This window comes from Mus caroli, unplaced genomic scaffold (assembly GCF_978045245.1).
Source record: "Mus caroli unplaced genomic scaffold, Mus_caroli_1 scaffold_13, whole genome shotgun sequence".
NCBI lineage: Eukaryota > Metazoa > Chordata > Mammalia > Rodentia > Muridae > Mus > Mus caroli.
Window position 1 is genome coordinate 43,095,480 of NW_028227268.1, and position 18,632 is coordinate 43,114,111.

The 18,632-nt window shown below is 41.1% G+C and overlaps 1 protein-coding gene across 6 annotated transcripts in view; it reads right to left on the reverse strand.

The window, feature by feature from the left end:
• Nf1 (neurofibromin 1) overlaps nucleotides 1–18,632 on the reverse strand; it is a 247,835-nt gene that overhangs the window by 12,055 nt on the left and 217,148 nt on the right. For all 6 annotated transcript variants that reach the window (XM_029483491.2, XM_085829768.1, XM_029483494.2 and 3 more), the window contains 9 exons: nucleotides 18,152–18,253; nucleotides 16,551–16,691; nucleotides 13,793–13,919; nucleotides 12,153–12,284; nucleotides 10,693–10,828; nucleotides 7,675–7,832; nucleotides 2,286–2,408; nucleotides 1,658–1,788; nucleotides 1,186–1,286 (listed from right to left, as the gene is read on the reverse strand). In XM_029483491.2, coding sequence (XP_029339351.1) covers nucleotides 1,186–1,286; nucleotides 1,658–1,788; nucleotides 2,286–2,408; nucleotides 7,675–7,832; nucleotides 10,693–10,828; nucleotides 12,153–12,284; nucleotides 13,793–13,919; nucleotides 16,551–16,691; nucleotides 18,152–18,253 — 1,151 coding nt within the window. The remainder of the gene's footprint in view (nucleotides 1–1,185; nucleotides 1,287–1,657; nucleotides 1,789–2,285; nucleotides 2,409–7,674; nucleotides 7,833–10,692; nucleotides 10,829–12,152; nucleotides 12,285–13,792; nucleotides 13,920–16,550; nucleotides 16,692–18,151; nucleotides 18,254–18,632) is intronic.

Consider the following 18,632-nt stretch of genomic DNA (forward strand, 5'->3'; position numbering starts at 1 on the left):
AGCCAGTAGAGGGCGTCAAATCTCCTGCAACTAGAGTCGTGAGTCACTGTATGGGTGCTGGGAGCTGAACCAGAATCCTCTAGAAGAGCAGACATGCTTTTAACTGCTGAGCTATCTCTCCGGTCCCTTCCCCAAGCTGTTTTGGACAGTGTTTTATCAGAGTAACAGAAACCAAACTAGAGCAAAGGCTTTGAAGTTCAAGTATTAAAAGTAAAACCAACCTCCTAGAGAAGAGGGCAATTCTATTTTCCCTTAGCTATGAATCAGTACAGAATTCTAATAAATAAATCAGTACAGAATTCTAATAAAAAGAGAACCGAGGGCTGGCACAATGGCTCACTGGAGCAAGGTGACAGCGGCCACAACTGATGAGCTTGTTTGTCCTCCAGGTTTAATAAACATGAATATATCACTGCACTTATGAATACATCCACTGTAGTGGCAGAAGAGCACTGACTCCTAAAGTTGTCCTCTGGCCTCTTCATGTGTGCCATTATACTCATGTACATGTGCACTAAAATAAACATAATGTTTAAAGGAAAAGATTTAGACTAACCCCCAGACAGTCATGTAAGCTGGTTTAAACAGAGCAATCTATCAGTTTGCTCTTGAGAAAACTGTACATTAATACTCATTAAGCTAAGCCAACTACAATAAATCAATACCATTAAGGAAAAACAAGCAAACAAAACAAAACAAAACAAAGATGGTTTTGGTAATAGATAAGCCCAAAGCAACTTTAGCCATTATTAAAGTATGAATTTAGAAAAAGATTTATTTTTTCTTTTCAGTTCTGTATATGCATGTGTGTTTGCTTGTGTGGGAATATGAATGTATGTTCAGTGTCCTCTGAGGCCACTGGAACTCAAGTCCTCTGCAAAATCATACATGCTCATAACTGCTGAGCTATCTTTTCAGCCCTTTAGCCCCACAGCTCTGTGTTTTGTTTTGGGTGCTGTGGGTCAAACCCAGGCCCTGGCATGCTAAGCATGTGTTCCTCTCCAGAGCTCTCCGTAGTCTCAACCTGGAGAACTATAGTGATCCCTCTCTAGGATAACAATGGCAGCCACCCTGCCCACTCTACAGGCAGAAGACACCACTGAGAAGCACATTTCCTACACCTTTACAGAGCACCTGACATAAAGACAGATACAGGGCGATTAACCAACAACAGGAGATACTTACACAACAGGAAACACTTTGGGAAACACAACGCTGGCCTCTGCTAGATATTCATAAAGAATTCGTTGATCAAATTCATCTGTAGTATATTTTACCAGTGTAGCCTGCCAAGATGCAAAAACAGGTAAACAATTTATGTTGAAACTTTCTGTTTTAATGACATGAAAATATCTTTCTTCCATGTTTGCCATATTTAAGGGCCTGCTAAGAGCAAACTGGAAAAAAAATTTGAGGACGAAAAACCCTCAAAAAGGAAAATCCTGCCAGGAGTAGTGGTACACATTTTTAATCCCAGCACATGGGAGGTAGAGGCAGGTAGATCTCTGGGAGTTCAAGGCCAGCCTGGTCTACAGCGTGAGGTATAGGACAGCCAGGGTTTCATAGTGAAACCCTGCCTCAAAAATGAATGAATGGACGAATGAATGAATGAATAAATGAATGAATGAGTGAACGGGGAGGAAGATGTTCCCCTTACCAGAACAGTAAGAAGCAGCGCTTGGATCTTTGGGTCGGTAAGAACTTCTTCATCCAAAAGAACATTTGATTCAGAGACTGAGACTTTCCGTAAATGTGGGTGCTGCTGCGAGGAGGGAATCCTTTGGGTTTCTGCAGTAGGATATGGGTTAATGTAAGTACTTCTATTAGTAGGCAAAGTATAATCTACTCAACAGATTTTAATGTTACATCTTAAACTCAACAGTTCCTTAAACAGACATCTTAATTATCAATATTACTATCATACAGAGTTGTTATGTATGCAGCAATATAACAGTTAGTGACTTGCAGTGTTGTGCCATACACACTGGTCTGGAACTGTTTACGTAGACCAGGCTATCCTTGAACTCATGGAGATTCTCCTGTCTCTTCAAGTGTAGCCCAGGCAGACCTCAAGTATGTGGACCTGCTGCCTCTGCCCCTTCAGCACATTCCACTGGCATAACTAGCTGATTTCTTTTCCTGCCCACTTAAGGGCAAGAGAGCGCAGAGCACATGCTTATGCACTGCAGCCTAAGGCGCTGAGGTCTGGATGGAAGCAAATGTGTCTTCACTGTGCTCCTCGTGGTTTGCAGCCATCTTCATTACTCATCAGCTTTGTGTCTCACCCATTTCATAGTCAGTCTCTGCCACTCTTCTCATTTTCGGGGGTGTTGTAATCCCTGATTCCATTTCTTGTCTTTTAGGAGCCTTTGTGTCAGATATCAAGTGATCAAAACTTTTTCTTGTTCCTATGAACAAAAGTTACAGAATATGAAAGTTTATTAACCACAGTGTCTACAAATCACAATATTCTAATAATGTAAGCTTTTACTTTTGAGCACAAGCTGAGACATCCCTGGAGCAGAGTTTCTTAGCATTATTCTCGTTTCCTCTCTAAGGGGCCTGGCCTCACAGCTTTCCAGAAAAGGAGGAACTTTACTGGCCTAAATCCTAGCACTCGGGAGGCAGAGGCAGGCAAATTTCTGAGTTTGAGGCCAGCCTAGTTTATAGAGTGAGTTCCAGGACAGTCAGGGCTACACAGAGAAACCCTGTCTCGAAAAAAAACAAAAAAACCAAAAAACCCAAAAAAACCAGAAACTTTAGGTTATATTCACTATCCCAAGAATAAACTAGACTCCACCAAGAAGAACAAGTATCCATAACAAATACAAGGATTAGATTTTGATCAGTGCAAAGCATAGAAAAACTTAAATGGCCCCTTTAAGTATGGAAATTGAGTTGGTTATCAAGAAACAGTCACTAACAGATGAGCAATCTCCAAATATAGAGAAAAATTAAAGTTTTACTTTAACCTGTAAAGATATGCATGCCCAGAAGTACTAACAAGCAGATACACGAGGAAACACTTCAGAAGGGCAACAAGTGGTCTCATCTCACTCTGGCTTTGAGGGTACACCCAATCGTGTACACTGGTATTTAAACGTCTTTCTCTTATTTAAGTACAAATATTTATAAGACATTATTCAGAATTTATTTACCTTTGCTCATTACACTCAGGGAATGTCTCTTCTTGTAGCAGTTCTACAAAACAATCTGGGGCTGAGTATGTAGCTCGGTGGTAGAGAACTTGCTAGTGAGTTAAGTTCTCTGTTTTTGTTTGTTTTAATTTTATTTTTCGTATTTATTTACTTTACATCCCATTCACTGCCCCCCTCCAGGTTACCCCACCCCCCGAAATCCTTTCCCCATCCTCCCTCCCCTTCTCTGAGCAAATAGAGACCCCCTGGGTAACTCCTACCCTGACATTTCAAGTCTCTTCAAGGCCAGACATTTCCTCTCCCACTAGGCCAAGCAAGGCAGCCTGGTGAGTAGAACATAATCCATGTGCACACAACAGCTTTTGGGATAGCCCCCGATCCAGTAGTTTGAGACCCAGATGAAGACCAAACTGCACATCTGCTACATATAAGTGGGGAGGCCTAGATCCAGCCCCTGTATGCTCTTTGGTTGGTGGTTCAGACTCTGAGAGCCTGTAGGGACCAAGTTAGTTGACTCTGTTGGTCTTCCTGGAATTCTTATGCCTTGGTTTAATGCTCAGAAGCACACACATAGGAAAAGGCAAAAGACTGAAATATTTATCTTAAATGAATTCAAAGGCAGAATTGAAGCCAATATTACAAGATCTGACAAGTGATATTTGACAGTTCAGTGTTCTGTTGCCCTCATGTACCAAGACAAATGAATAATCACAAATCACAAATACCAAGGCCAAAGGAATCTACACCCAGTCAGTCTCTTCCTTTCGTGCAAACGGAAGAAGTCATGAGTGATTAGGTGGTTAGACTGTAGTCCCATTGCTAAGGATTCTGAAGCCTACTAGTGCTTTCTACAGTGCTTGGAGGTAGGCATGCTACTGATCTTGTCCTACTGTCCCTTTTCTTCTACTCTGTCATCTCCTTCTCTTCCTACAGCTCAATTATCTAACTCTTCAAATATTTATCAGTTTGTTTGGTTTTGAGACAAAAATCTCACATTATGCGCAGCTCTGGGTGTCTTTGAACTCACAGAGATCTACCTGCCCAGTCTGGTATCACAATGGCAGGTATCATAATGAACTCATTGATAGGTTCTTTAAGGTGCCACACACTCAAAACTCTCCTTCTAGCTTTGAAATGTAGATGTGCACTGTAGCTCCCCACAGTTGCCCTAAGTACAAGAGCACAGTAACCCTCTTGTTCCCTAGTGCCTACCAGTCTCTGGTGACATCTGTGGTTTCTGAATATGCTTCATCCAAGGAGTGCCACTCTTAGTGGGTGTGGCCTTGTTGAAGTAGGTGTGGCCTTGTTGGAGGAAGTGTGTCACTGTGGGGGTGGACTTTGAGACCCTCCTCCTAGCTGACTGGAGGTCAGTCTTCTCCTGTTTGCCTTCAGAACAAGACATAGACCTTCCTCCTGCACCATGCTATGCCTGCCTGGACGCTGCCATGTTTCCTGCCTTTTTTGATAATGGACTGAACCTCTGAATCTGTAAGCCAGCCCCAATTAAATGTTTTCATTTATAAGAGTTGCTTTGGTCATGGAGTTTTTTCACAAAAATAGAAACCCTAACTAAGACATCACTCTGTCTTTAACACTCATAAGAGCCATATCTTCGCTCTCACATTAGAGGGGCATCATGTAACATTTCATTTTGTGTCTGGCTTAATTAACATACTAATCTCTAATTTTATCCATGCTGTCACCAACTACAGGATTTCGTTTTCATGGCTACTACCTGTGGATCTGTAGAACTATGCTTCCTTCATCTGTGCATTAGTGGAGGGACACGGAGGCTGCTGCCTTTCCGTGGTTGCTGTGACAAGTCTTGCAGTCCACACAGAATGCAGCGGCCTCTTCCACACACTGGTTTGATTTCCTCCAGATATATAGTTAGTAGTAGAAAATAATAGTTTCAGCTCAGCCAGGGAAAGTGCCATTTAAGTTAATTTTTATTTTATTTTATTTACCAATGGGGTACCGCCATGAAACACATTACATGGCTAGTGGCCTCTAGCTTGCCTTTACCTCATGAGGCTCAGCAGCAGCACAGTCACACCTGACTGACAGTTTGTGAAGCCAGAAACCTATGGCATCGTTTACAGTCTTCTCCCTTCCACCCCGTCCATCTCTCTGTCCTGGTCACTCTCCTTTGGAAACAGACCTCACATACAGCTCCTGCCTTAGTGTGTGCTGGCTCTGGGTTTTCCTCTTAGATTGCTGAATCAATCTTGTAAATGGTCCCCTTGAAAAAGACTTCTCTCTACATGGCTGTCAGGAAAATGTAAGAAAACAACAAACAAACAAACAAACAAACAAACAAACAAGCAAACAAAACAAATGCATCTTGTTCCTTCCTTAATGAAGATCTCTGTTGGATGTATGATGTGGTAAATCTCTTATCACTGTAGTCTTTGTTGTTGTTTTGAGACAGGATCTCTCCACATACCCCTGGCTCTCCTGGCACTCACTGCATAGACCATACTGCCCTCATAGAGACGCACCGGCCTCTGGCTCCAATGCCACCAGAGAAAGGCTGGGACTAGAGCTGAGCTACCATGCAGCCAGCTGTCTGGTCTGTTTCTCACAGCCACGCTGTGCTTCTCCAGCCTCCTTCCCCCAAGCACCTGCTCTGATGTTCTGACCCATGGCCACTGCTCCCACACTCTCTTCCCTTACCAAGCTTCCTCTTGCATGCATGCCTTTCCTTACCCTGTACCTGTCCACCTGGCTAGCATGGTCTAAATCTCTGAAATCTGGCTCAAATATTACCTCTTAATTTCCTAAGAGCCTCAGTAATGTTAAGCATTACTGCTTTAATGCCACCGCCATACACTGTTGTCACCAGCTGACTTTAAGTCATAACTACCAAAGGATAAGCCCTTCTCTAAAGGGCATAGACCCTGTTTTTTCTACTCAGAACAGAGTTTGAAGGAATTCAATACTGCATTTTCTGAGGTTAGTTTTTCACTTACAACTTCTTTGGTATGAAAATCCATAATGACAAAACACAGAGTAACCAGAAATCACTGATGACACAGGATTAACAGAAGGGAACTCAAATAGAGAGAGACGACAGACTGAACTGTAACAATGGCTGGCATTTGTTATTTCTCCTTTCAACTTTTACTGGAAGTTTATTTGTGTTACACTTTGTTGTTTGCTCACCAATTTCCTTATGAGCAAACCTTTGCATAATACTATCTCATGATACTAAGTATGTTTGCATGGGTAACTAGAGTCCATACTCATAGTATTTATCACGGGTTAGACACACCAATAATCTGAGTAACGATTTAGAGTGGCAGCCAATGAAGGGCAAGCAAGTACTGTCTCACACGTGCTCTGTGGGTCAGCGAGTATCCTCTTTCAGGAACTCACTCATCAGTTACTGGACATGAAAGGCTTAGCATTGTGCAAGCATTTCTCATAGGAATGTTGATAGAACTGTCAAAAATCATTATTTTGGGTCAACAAGATAGCTTAGTGGGTAAAAGCACTTGCCTTGTTGCCTGAAAACCTGAGTCCAATGCCCAGATCTCACATAAAGGTGGAAAGAGAGAACTGACAGTCCAAGACTGCCTCCAATCTCTACCTGTCTGCATGCATACACACAGATAGGAATTTCTAAAAGGAATATTGTCTTATAGTTATTAAGAAATACCTTGTATTGTTGTTTCAAAGATTACATGGTTCCAGATCTCTTAGGGGCCCATTCTCCTTCTGAATGGTATGTTAGGGAACATTAGCGTTCCAGCCCTCTATACAGCAGTGCTTCTTCTCCTCTAGACAGCTAACGACTCTCATCACTGCCATCTAGGCCCCCAAATCAAAAGCCATAGTACTTGGAAATAGACTTTAAAAACACAGAAATAAAAACCAAATCAAACTCAAAGCCATTCCAAAGTCTCATTCTGAATTCTCTGTCTGAAGACATGGCTGAGCCAAACTCATCCATTAAAATCAAACTCCCTTAGAAGAGCCAGCCACACAAGGGCAGAGAGATGGCTCAGTGAGTAAGAACACTTGCTCCTCTTCCAGAGGATCCAGCATCACTTCCCAGCAAGCACAGGAAGCTCACCAATGTCTGTAACTTCAGTTCCAAGGGATATAACACCCTTCTGCAGCCATGGGCACCAGGTACACATGTGGTATGCATCCATACTCATGCAGGCAAAACACTCATACACATAAAATAAATTAAATTCAGAAGTCACAAGAGTTTTTTACATCAAAACAGTAAATATTGGCAATCTAGCCAGGCAGTGATTGCACAGACCTTTAATCCCAGCACTAGGGAAGCAGAGACATGTGGATTTCTGAGTTCGAGGCCAGCCTGGTCTACAAAGTGAGTTCCAGGACAGTCAGGGCTACACAGAGAAACCCTGTCTTGAAAAACCAAAAAAAAAAATGTTGGCAATCTAAATAGTTTCAATTAATTTTCCAAGAGGGACAGTAACTAACCATTTTTCACACTAACAATAACGTACAAATTTATATAAAATAAAGATAAACTAACCAAGCAATTTTTTTGTGTTGGCCTGAGAAGGCTGTCCCATATCCAAGCTCATGGATTTCCTGGCCCGGGGACTGGTTTGGCCTACAGCTGGGTAGGTGGCTGCAAGGTATCCTTCTGAACCTTTGGGAGAGGACCATGGCTGGGTTTCCTTTAGTGTCCTGAGAAATTGAAACAATTTAGAAGAATTAATTAACAAGAAGATAATCAATATAACCACTGTTCACTCCCTCCTAATAGCTGTCCTATTTCCTAACAATGGCAATCAATTAATTCAAAAACTGCATTTTAAAGAGCCATAGGACACAAACTTTTCTTCCTTTTTTTTTAAAGATAACTTTCCATTAAGTTGCCCAGGCTGGCCCAGAACTTGCTATGTGCTCTAAGTTGGTCTTGAATTTCCAATCCTCCTGCCTTAGTTTCCAGAATGCTAGCAATACAGATATGTACCATTATAGCTGGCTCTTAGTGTATAACTCTTAATGTATCCCCAGGAAGCTAAACAGGAAGAACTATAGTGCATAATTTTATTAACCTTTTTTTCTTTTCTGCAGGACAGGAATTGAATCCAGAACCTCACACGTGCATGGCTAGTATTCTAACCCTAAACTGGTGAAACCCAGAACGACTTATATATTTACTGATTGAGCCCAGGCTGGCCTCAAACTTGTTATGAAGCCAAGGATGACACTGAACTTCCATTCCTGCTTCTACTTCCTAGGTGCCAGGAAGACAGGTGTGCACACCACAGTCAGAAGACAGGCAGGTGTGCACACCACAGTCAGAAGACAGGCAGGTGTGCACACCACAGTCAGAAGACAGGCAGGTGTGCACACCACAGTCAGAAGACAGGCAGGTGTGCACACCACAGTCAGAAGACAGGCAGGTGTGCACACCACAGTCAGAAGACAGGCAGGTGTGCACACCACAGTCAGAAGACAGGCAGGTGTGCACACCACAGTCAGAAGACAGGCAGGTGTGCACACCACAGTCAGAAGACAGGCAGGTGTGCACACCACAGTCAGAAGACAGGCAGGTGTGCACACCACAGTCAGAAGACAGGCAGGTGTGCACACCACAGTCAGAAGACAGGCAGGTGTGCATGCTACAGTCAGTCAGTTTTTTGCAACACTGGGACTGATCTCAGGGCCTTCTGCATACCAGAAAAAAATCCTCTACCAACGGAGCTACACCTCTAACTCCTATTTTGTTTGTCATTGGAACAAGGTCTTAGGTAGCTGAGCCTGGCCTAAAACTCAATATATAGCTAGGATGACCTTGAATTCCAAACCCCCTGCTCCACCTTGTAAGTGTTAGGACCACAGGCATTTACTACCACATATGGCTCCAAACTTTTCAATTTGACAAGAAAAAAAATGTATATTTTTACTGAACAACATGGTTTTTCTCTTTTTTTTTTTCTTTCTTTCTTTCTTTTTTTTTTTTTTCGAGACAGGGCTTCTCTGTGTAGCCCTGGCTGTCCTGGAGCTCACTCTGTAGACCAGGGTGGCCTTGAACTCAGAAACCCTCCTGCCTCTGCCTCCCAAGTGCTGGGATTAAAGGCATACGCCACCACTGCCCAGCTGAACAACATGTTTTTTAAAAAGGTATTTGAAAATGCCTAAATATGCTAATATAGGACATATATTACCCTACATATTTGTCATTTATTGTGGTGAGAACATTTAACATCCATTTTCTTAGCACTTTTCAAATACAGAATAAATACACTGTCATTAACTGATGCTGAGTAATAGAACTTCTGAACTTATTACATTGAATTTTATAATTAGAGAAAATAAGTCTAAATAGGTAACTGTATTACTGAATTATTTAAAAACTGATAAAATTAAGTTTGAGAATTAAGCTTTCCTGAATACAGGTAATGTTACTTTTTCCTTTCCATAACCAAAAGAAGGGTCAAAAAAAATAAAATCATGGCATTGGCTAAAGAGTAAGACTTCTGAGCACGGTGTTTATTAGGAAAGCCTGCATACATTGTAGCAGTCTCGGTCAAGTCCTTGGGGAGCAGTCTTTTTACTACAAAAAAGCAAGATATTAGTAAATTTAATGATATAATATGTTTAATTCACATTATAGAATAATACCCCAAAGATGGAATTTATGTAACTTCATGTTATATTGGGGGGAAAAAAACCTACATAAAGCCATGAAGAACAGTAGTCATAATTTTATGATTCTCTCACATGAACCTACACTGCAGAAACCAGGCACGGTGGTGAATGCCTTTAATCCTAACACTTGGTGGGGGCAGATCTCTCTGAGTTCAAGGTCAGCCTACTTTATATAGGGAGTTACAGACCAGCCAAAGACACATAGAGCTTGCATCAAAGCAATAACAATAAAACTACACTACAGAAAGGTTTTAAATGGTAATGACAATAATAAACAGTTTATACGAATGTTTTTTACCCTCCTACATCACTTTTTGTCGTTGTTTCTTAAAATATTTATTTACTCTATATGTGAGTGTCTGCCTGCATGCGTGTATGTTAGCAATGTGTCTGCTATCCAAGGTAGTCCAAAGAGAATGTCAGATCCTCTGGAACTTAGAATATAGATGGCTATGAACAACCACATGGGTGCTGGGAACTAAGAGAAACTGAGACCTCTGCAAGAATACAAGTGCTTTTACCCACTCAGCTGACCCTCCTGCCCACTCTTAGTTCTTAGCATCAGGGATGCAATGGTACTTGTATTTCATGTTAGGCTTTTCCTCAGGTCCTTTTCTGCAAACTTTTCAAGATTGTCTTTCTTCCTTATTCAAGTGTTTTGTGTTTCAAGAGGTGAACTAATGATAATATAAGAGCAGACTAGGATAACTTTAATACTGCCTATATAAAATACCATGACCTGTAGAGCAAACTTTGATAGCTACACTTGCCAGACCATCTGGAGCTGCCACTCTGCTCCCTTCTAGAGTCCTCTGCTGCCGATCTCCACCACATGGAAACTAAAGCCTGACTCCATCTATGTAATGATGAGAGCCTGCCCACTTACCTATAGCTGGGGTCACCATGATGAATGGGGTATGTATCCATAGGAACATTCTCCATTGAAATATCAGTGAGAAGAAGGGACTTCCTATGCTTGAGGCTACAGCGACTTCGAACCTCTTCAGACACTGTGAGTAGAGCTAATAGGAAAAGGAAAAGCTGATAAAACAGGCTTCATTTCTTCCAAACTTAAGAGGCTATTACCATTCCTATGTACTATTCTATGTGTACATAAAAAGGCCTGGAGAGTGAGAGGATGAACACACAGGATAGACTTATCCTCAAGAGTTTACAGACTGCTTTGAAAGACTGCATAAACATAAAACAAAGCCATTTGATAAACACCTTACTTTCTCAAGCACTTGATTGCATATCTACTTTCAATAATCACAAAAACTAGGCAAGGCATATATCTGAAATGCAGTGATAAAATATTTTGGGATGTAAAACGGTTTGTTCGAGGTTGCATGCTTCAAACAAAACAAGCTGGCAAAACCGGAAATTTGTTAGAGAATGGGCGTCTTCCATCAAACCATACCTCAGACTGCATTCTGTGAGTACTCACAGTAGAGAAAGGACAGACATACAAAAGCACTTTAATAAAATAGTGGGGACTGGGGGCTGGAGAGATGGCTCATGGTTAAGAGCACTGACTGCTCTTCCAGAGGTCCTGAGTTCAAGTCCCAGCAACCACATGGTGGCTCACAACCATCTGTAATGGAAACCGATGCCCTTTTCTGGTGTGTCTGAAGACAGCTATAGTGTACTCATATAATTAAACTAAATAAATAAATCTTTAAAAAAAAAAATAGCGGGGACTGGACAGGCAGCCCAGGTCAAACAGCACAAAGAATTAATACTGAAGAGGCAGAAGCCCTGTAGAAAACTGGAGTGGAGGGCTGGAGAGATGGCTCAGTGGTTAAGAGTGCCGACTGCTCTTCCAAAGGTCCTGAGTTCAAATCCCAGCAACCACATGGTGGCTCACAACCATCTGTAACGAAATCTGATGCCCTCTTCTGGAGTGTCTGAGGACAGCTACAGTGTACTTACATAAATAAATAAATAAATAAATAAATAAATAAATAAATATTTAAAAAAAAAAAAGAAAACTGGAGTGGAGACAGTAGTAGATTGGTTCGAACTGAAGCATCATGTCCATTTTGAGAGACTATAACAAGTGATGCTAATGAAATTTACATAGAGGGCAGAAGAGAAGGCTACAACAGCCTGCCGGGATAGGCTTAGGCAATTTGATTTTAATATATTTCAGATTCCAGTGCAAATTCTTTTATAATGAAAACTATTTTGGCAAAACCTTTACCTTTTCAAATACCAAAGGACTGAACTGTGAATGTTCTACTGGACTAAAGACTAGCTGCAAGGCCAAAGCTAGGCAAGGACATCATTTGCTGATTCTAAGACAACAGTGGAGTCAGGCTGATTTAGTCAATTACGTGCGTTTACCTGCTAAGTAAGCCACACTCTGTGTATTCACCTCAAATTTGTCACAATTTCTATGTTTGTTAACGAGAGTTAGTAGTGTATGCAAAATTCTGACTGTTCTTGCAACAATGGCAGGTGAAGGATGCCTGTACCCTATAAAAAGAAAAAAACAACAAATAACCAGTTAATTAGTCCATGAACAAATTTTTGAGCTCTTATGCTGTGACAAGTAACTCTACAACAAAAGGAAAACTCCTGCCATCCAAGAATAGCCATTTGTGAAGGTAAAACATAAAAATGTGAAGTTAATTATACATACAATTAAGAACTCTAAAATGTGTAGAAGAGGGTATTCCCTGAAACCCTAAAGGAGAAGGCATTAGGAAACAAAGGGCATTCTTGACTTTTCCATTTCCTAAAGAAGCATAGAGGTTAGAAATAAATACAAACAAAACTGCGCATTAGAGCTCCCCTTGAGATTTCACTTGAAGTAAGGGTGCTAATATTTTAAAAGTGTTTCTCCTTTGGGGCTACAGCAATGACTCAGAAATTAAGGACCAGAGTTTGGTTCCCACAGAGGGGTTCACAACTGCCTATACCTCTAGTTCTCAGGTAACAAGTACGCAGGTGCTACACATATATACACCCAGGCAAATCACTCGTAAATACATCTTTAAAAATTATTCCCCCCCCTTTTTTTGCTTCCTTATTTTTGTTTTTTTGTCTTTTTCCTGATTTTGGGGATAGTGTTTCACTATAAAGCTAAGGACTAGGGTGGCCTTGAACTCTACCTGCCTTTGCCTTAACATTTATTTATTTTATAAATAAGCACCTTATTAAAGCATAGCTCTGAAGCTATGAAGCCAGCAATGAGCAGCTAAAGCTAGGTAGAAGCACATTAGCTCCAGTCTAGTTGGAGATGGTTAACTATAAAAACAGCAATGAAACTGGAAGAGAGGTACCAGAATGGCAGGACTCTAACAGAAAGAGCATTGATGGAAAACATGCTAGAGCCAGGCGTGGTGGCGCATGCCTTTAATCCCAGCACTTGGGAGGCAGAGGCAGGAGGATTTCTGAGTTCGAGCCCAGTGTGGTCTATAGAGTGAGTTCCAGGACAGCCAGGGTTATACAGAAAAACACTGTTTCAAAAAACCAAAAACAAAAAAACAAAAGAAACCAAACCAAACCAAACCAAAAAACCCCAAAACATGCTAGAAACAAGTCAAAGAGTGTCTACGATCATATCTGAACAGCAGTGTGCTCTAAACTAAAAAATCTCTTTTATTCCTTGGCAATGCTAGAAAATTACCCAGTGTTCTATGACTGACCTCATCCCTAAGTCTTCTTGATTCTACTCATACAATAACATTCGTAATATGCACACGGAAATGACATCATGTGCAGTGTTCTAGTAATTAGTCACACAGCAATTAAGTCTTGGGGGAAGTTTACTACTAACTACTTTGTTCTTTTAAGGTCTGATATGTAAACTAGATTTTAGTTAAATACTAATTGAAACAACTTATACAGATATGTTTTTCATTTAAAGTAAAACATATATGCTAGATTACAGCAATTTATCTCAGGTAACCAATTCTTCTTAGTTACTTTTGGCTTCTAGATACAATTTCACAAAACATTCTAACAAAAAGTTTCTTTACCTTTTAAGAGGTGTCCAACTAGTGCAAAGTTAAAGTTAGAGTTGAAATTGAGTCCGACAAAGTGATCCATCTGCTTGCAGTGCCATTCCAGAGGATTCCGGATTGCCATAAATACTTCTTCCGGACTCTATTAAAAACAATCAGGAGATAGACAGTTGGTGGAGTTCGCACAGAAATTTCCCTTCTCATTTTCCAGTACTAGAACCCCAAGCATACTTTGTATTCTTGGTTCAGATATTTTGCTTAAAAAGTCACTTTTTTTACTTGCGTTTACCAGCTTTCACATGCTAAGTAGTACTGTCTGTTTCAGAGAAATTATTTTTAGATAACAGACACACCTATAAGAACATTTAAGCTACTATAAATTAACTGGTGTAAGACAGTAAAAAAAGATAAATAATAAAATAGTGGATAACTCAAATTGCTTTAATTTACAACAGGGTGTGTGTGTGTGTGTTTTGTATGTTGGGGCCAGGGGTTCCTGGGGCTCGAACCCAGACCCTTATGTATGCTAGGCAAGCACTCTTATCATTTGTCTGCTGATATCCAACTCCTACCAGGACTGCCTCTGCTTCAGCCTCTCAAGGAGCAGGACCGAAGGGCAAGCACTATTACTCTACCTCTACCATCCCAGAGAATAGTCTGCTGATTTTAATAAGCTTTATTAACTCTGATGTAAAGGTAAGAAAGAAATTATCTCTTCAGATATTTATTTGTAAATATCCTTAACATACAAATAGCCAATAGCTAGCCATCACTTGCAACTACCATGATCTCAATCAATTCCAGAGCTGAGCAATGAAGTTAGTAGAGAAGGGAAGAAGCTCAGAGCCAGACATACTCCAGTAACTTCTTTACTCCTTTCCATTTTGTGAACAGAGGTCTGACTGATAAACTTCAAGGTATCTTCTATCTATAATTTAGTTTTGTAGCCTTCTCAGCTTTGAGTAGGCCTTTCCCAGCCTTGAAAAGGCTGAGCATTTTTCCCAGCCTTGAGCAGACTAAGCAGACCTTGAACGTTCGCCATGACAGGTCTTATCAACCTGGACAGAGACATCTGTCTTAGCTGCAGTTGCAGGTTCCCATGGAAACTTTGAAGTTTCAGCTGCCTGTGTTGATCTTGCTCTACAACATACTTCAGCTAAAGAAGGGGATGGATTTTGTGGTTTTGTTTCCTTTATATACGCAATGCTTATTATTAAACTTTGAGCCTTGATCAGAACCTTTGTCTTGGCTTTATCCTTTTCTTACCCCCTTACCTTGTTTCCAGCCCCTCTTTCAGGTAAATCCAGTTTACCCCGTGGCTGCTGGACAGCTACATAGTTTCACATTTCCTAGATTTCCAGCTGTTTTGGGTCTATATCACAGTATGTACAGTGAGCAAGCACTTAGGGGCTGGAGAGATGGCACAGTAGTTAAGAGTACTTGCTGTTCTTACAGAGAACCTGAGAACGCTTCCCAGAACTCCTATATGGCACTTCACAATCACCTGTAACTCCAGTTCCAGATGATCTAACTTCTAGAAGAAGTTTCCTTCTTCTAACCTCAGGAGCACCAGACCAGGCACACATGTGATACACATATGCTATACATGCAGGGAAACATTCTATACCACAAACAAACAAACAAACAAACAAACAAACAAACAAGTACTTTAGACCAGGTTATCTTCACACTCAGGCCATGTTCTATTTCCACATAGCTCAGTTCATTTCAAGATAATTTCGAATGTGTGCACATGTGCACACACATTTTCTTCAAAAGAACATTCTTTTTTCTCTTAAGCTATTTCTGTTTTTCTCCAGAACAAAAGGAACATACTTTTGCACTGGCTGTGAAGTAACGGTTTGCATTTACTCAGCACACATGTGAGGCCTGGGAACTGAACTGAGGTCGTCAGGCTGGATGGTAAGTGCCTCTGTTTGCTAAGCCAGATCACTAGCCCAATTCTGGGCTGCTTTATTTTATCCTCTATACTCTAAACCAAAATCCAACCCCTACCTATGGTGATCAATGTGAAGGGGGTGCTAATGGTATACTTTAAAGTGAGACTTGGCAAAAATTGTCTGGAGAGTCTCCAACTTGCTTACCTGTTACTAATTGTACAGATTTTTCTTCAAGTACACAGTCAATAAAAATAAGTTTTCTTATTGATTAACTGAAAAAATAGTCTCTCTCCCTCCCTCTCTCTCTCTCTCTCTCTCACACACACACACACACACACTATAAATAAAAATAAACAAGGATGAAGGATGCTACTAAAGATAACCAGTAATGAATGCACAGGACCTGGTGTGGTAGCTATTATTCCTCTTCAGTATTATTTTAAAATTAAAAAAAAATGTATTTGCTTATTTTATGTGCATGGGTGTTTCTTTCCATGTATGCTTGTGCATCATGTATGTGTAGTGTCCAAGGAGGCCAGAGAGGGCACTAGATTCCTGAGACTGGAGTTAGAGATGGTTGTGAGCTGCCATGTGGGTGCTGGGTAGAGCAGTCAGTGCTGCTGAGTCATCTTTCCGGCCCTCCTTATGTCTATTCTAATCACTAGTTGTAGGGCACACTGTTCTTGGCTATTTTTATATAGGAACTATGGATTAAACAGTTTTTAGTGAGCTACTAAGGAACTATATTCACAATAAAACACGCTACCGTAATATCTAGATTATGGACCTCTTCTGACATCTAGAGAGCCATAGGAGACAAGGAAGAGAAGACTCACTGTGAGCAATGTGACCTCAGAGGACAGCTTACGCACCTTGTCATTGAATATCCGGAGACTGTCCAAGGTGTGCAGGTTTTGTTCCAGAAGTGCAGTGCCGGCTGAATACAAGTTGACTTCGTCTAGTTGCAGCACAGCCACAGCAACCCAAAAGAGGGCTTTGTGTAGGGGTGAGTCCTAGAAAAAAAGACCCACTCCAGTGAGTGAGGTGAACCAAGACACACTGTCTTCCATGATGCTGCAGCATAAACCAGAGCAAGCTACCTACCAAGTGAATGTGCTTTCTCTTCTCTGAGAACCATGAACAGACAGATGCACATTGGCTGGCTCCGTGTATCTGATTACAAGTACCGTAAGCTAGCCTAAGAGCCTGAGCTTCCTCTGGATTCCCCCAATGCTGGATGCCAAATCCAGCACCCAGAGTTGGCAGATTCTCTATAGTAGACTGACACCTGCCACTTCCTGGTTACACTGCAGACAGTGTCCAGGCTAATCGTCCTTCTGCAGGCACTTCCTCCCTTCTCTGGGTCACCTGTGTCCTGCTTTTTACCATACTGTCACCTAGGAAACGATCATTTCCAAGAATGTTGAATGCTAGTTAATTCTACTCAATCTTTACACTTTTCTCTGTCAACTGTCTACAAGGTTGGTTTATCTAGCACCTCACTGTCCTACTTACTTCTAGCTCTACTTAGACACTACAACTTCGTATCACTCTTACTAGTATAAACTCTTATTCATATGGACTCCATGCCTCCCTTGGTGGAGACTGTCCCCAGGGTCTAATACATCCTAAGGAAGTGCTATTCCTTTGGTTACACCCTAAGCTAGCAGACAGACACCTCTGATGAGCAGGTACCCTGCTCCTGGCTTTACATCCCTCCAGCAGTGAGCACTAACAACACACTGAGTGGCAGTTCACTTGACTTGTCCATATCTCAACATCCATACCCAGCCCAGACACAGGCCACGTGTGAACTTTGTATATCTCTAAGCACTACCAGATACATATGTGATACTCAATTCTCCGTACCCCACCCCCACAAGACAGGATTATCTCTAGGTAGCTATAGCTGTCCTTGAACTTGCTCTGTAGATCAGGCTGACCTCAAAATCACAAAGATCACCTGCCTCTGCCTCCTAAGTGCTGTGATTAAAGGCTTGCACTACCACCACCACCCAGCTCAACTTTCTTCTAGTACCAAAGAGAAAAAAATATCACAAACAAGCACGGGAGAAAAGATGCTCCGTACTTCTTCTTCCTCTTCTTCAAACTACTAAGACTTGTGACACAGGCTCCACTTTGCCTCTTTCCAATCAACCCTTCCTTTTCCTTTCCTCTCTCCCCCACTTCTCTCCCCATCCTTCTTTCTCCACCCCACCTCCCTTCCTTTTGAGACAAATATTTTCTATGTAGCCCTGGCTGTCCTGAGATTTGCTATGCTGACCAAGCTATTTCTTCGTGAGTGATGGGTTAAAGGTGTGGGCCACCAGGCTAGGTTATTTTCTTATTTTCTAACTCTGTGACAAGAGGCTCCATGTTGACTATAATTTCTTCTTTATACTCTTTTCAATCCACCCTATTTCCTAAACTCTGTATAAGAAAAGCACAAGCAGAATTCAATATCAATGATTACCTTATTAAGAAGCGGCTGTAATTTTGTTAGTGCTATCACCGTAGATTCTATCAGAACTTGACTGTTGTAAGTGTCAGGTCCTTTTAAACAACTTTCAAGTGCCTTTTAGAGAAACAGAAATCTTTTTTTTACTTTTCATTGAAATAAAACATCACTTCCTACAATGAATCTCAGATTTAGCTGAGAAACATTTAGGTATTTGACAATTTCTACAAATGGTGAATACTCTATACTTATGTTTAAAATATTTCTATATTACATTCTAATAAGAAGGGCATTGTCATAAAGCTGTATAGCTTTCACGACTGATTAAGTCCACCTGACTAGAAAAAGAGGTAAACACTCCTTTAGAAGGAACTTTTTGTTCTCTTTTCCTTTGTGAGACAAGTTCTTTCAATCATCTCCTGGAACTCGCTTACATAGACCAGGCTGACCTCACACTCGCAAATAAATCTGCCTGCTCTGTATCTGGAGCGCTGGG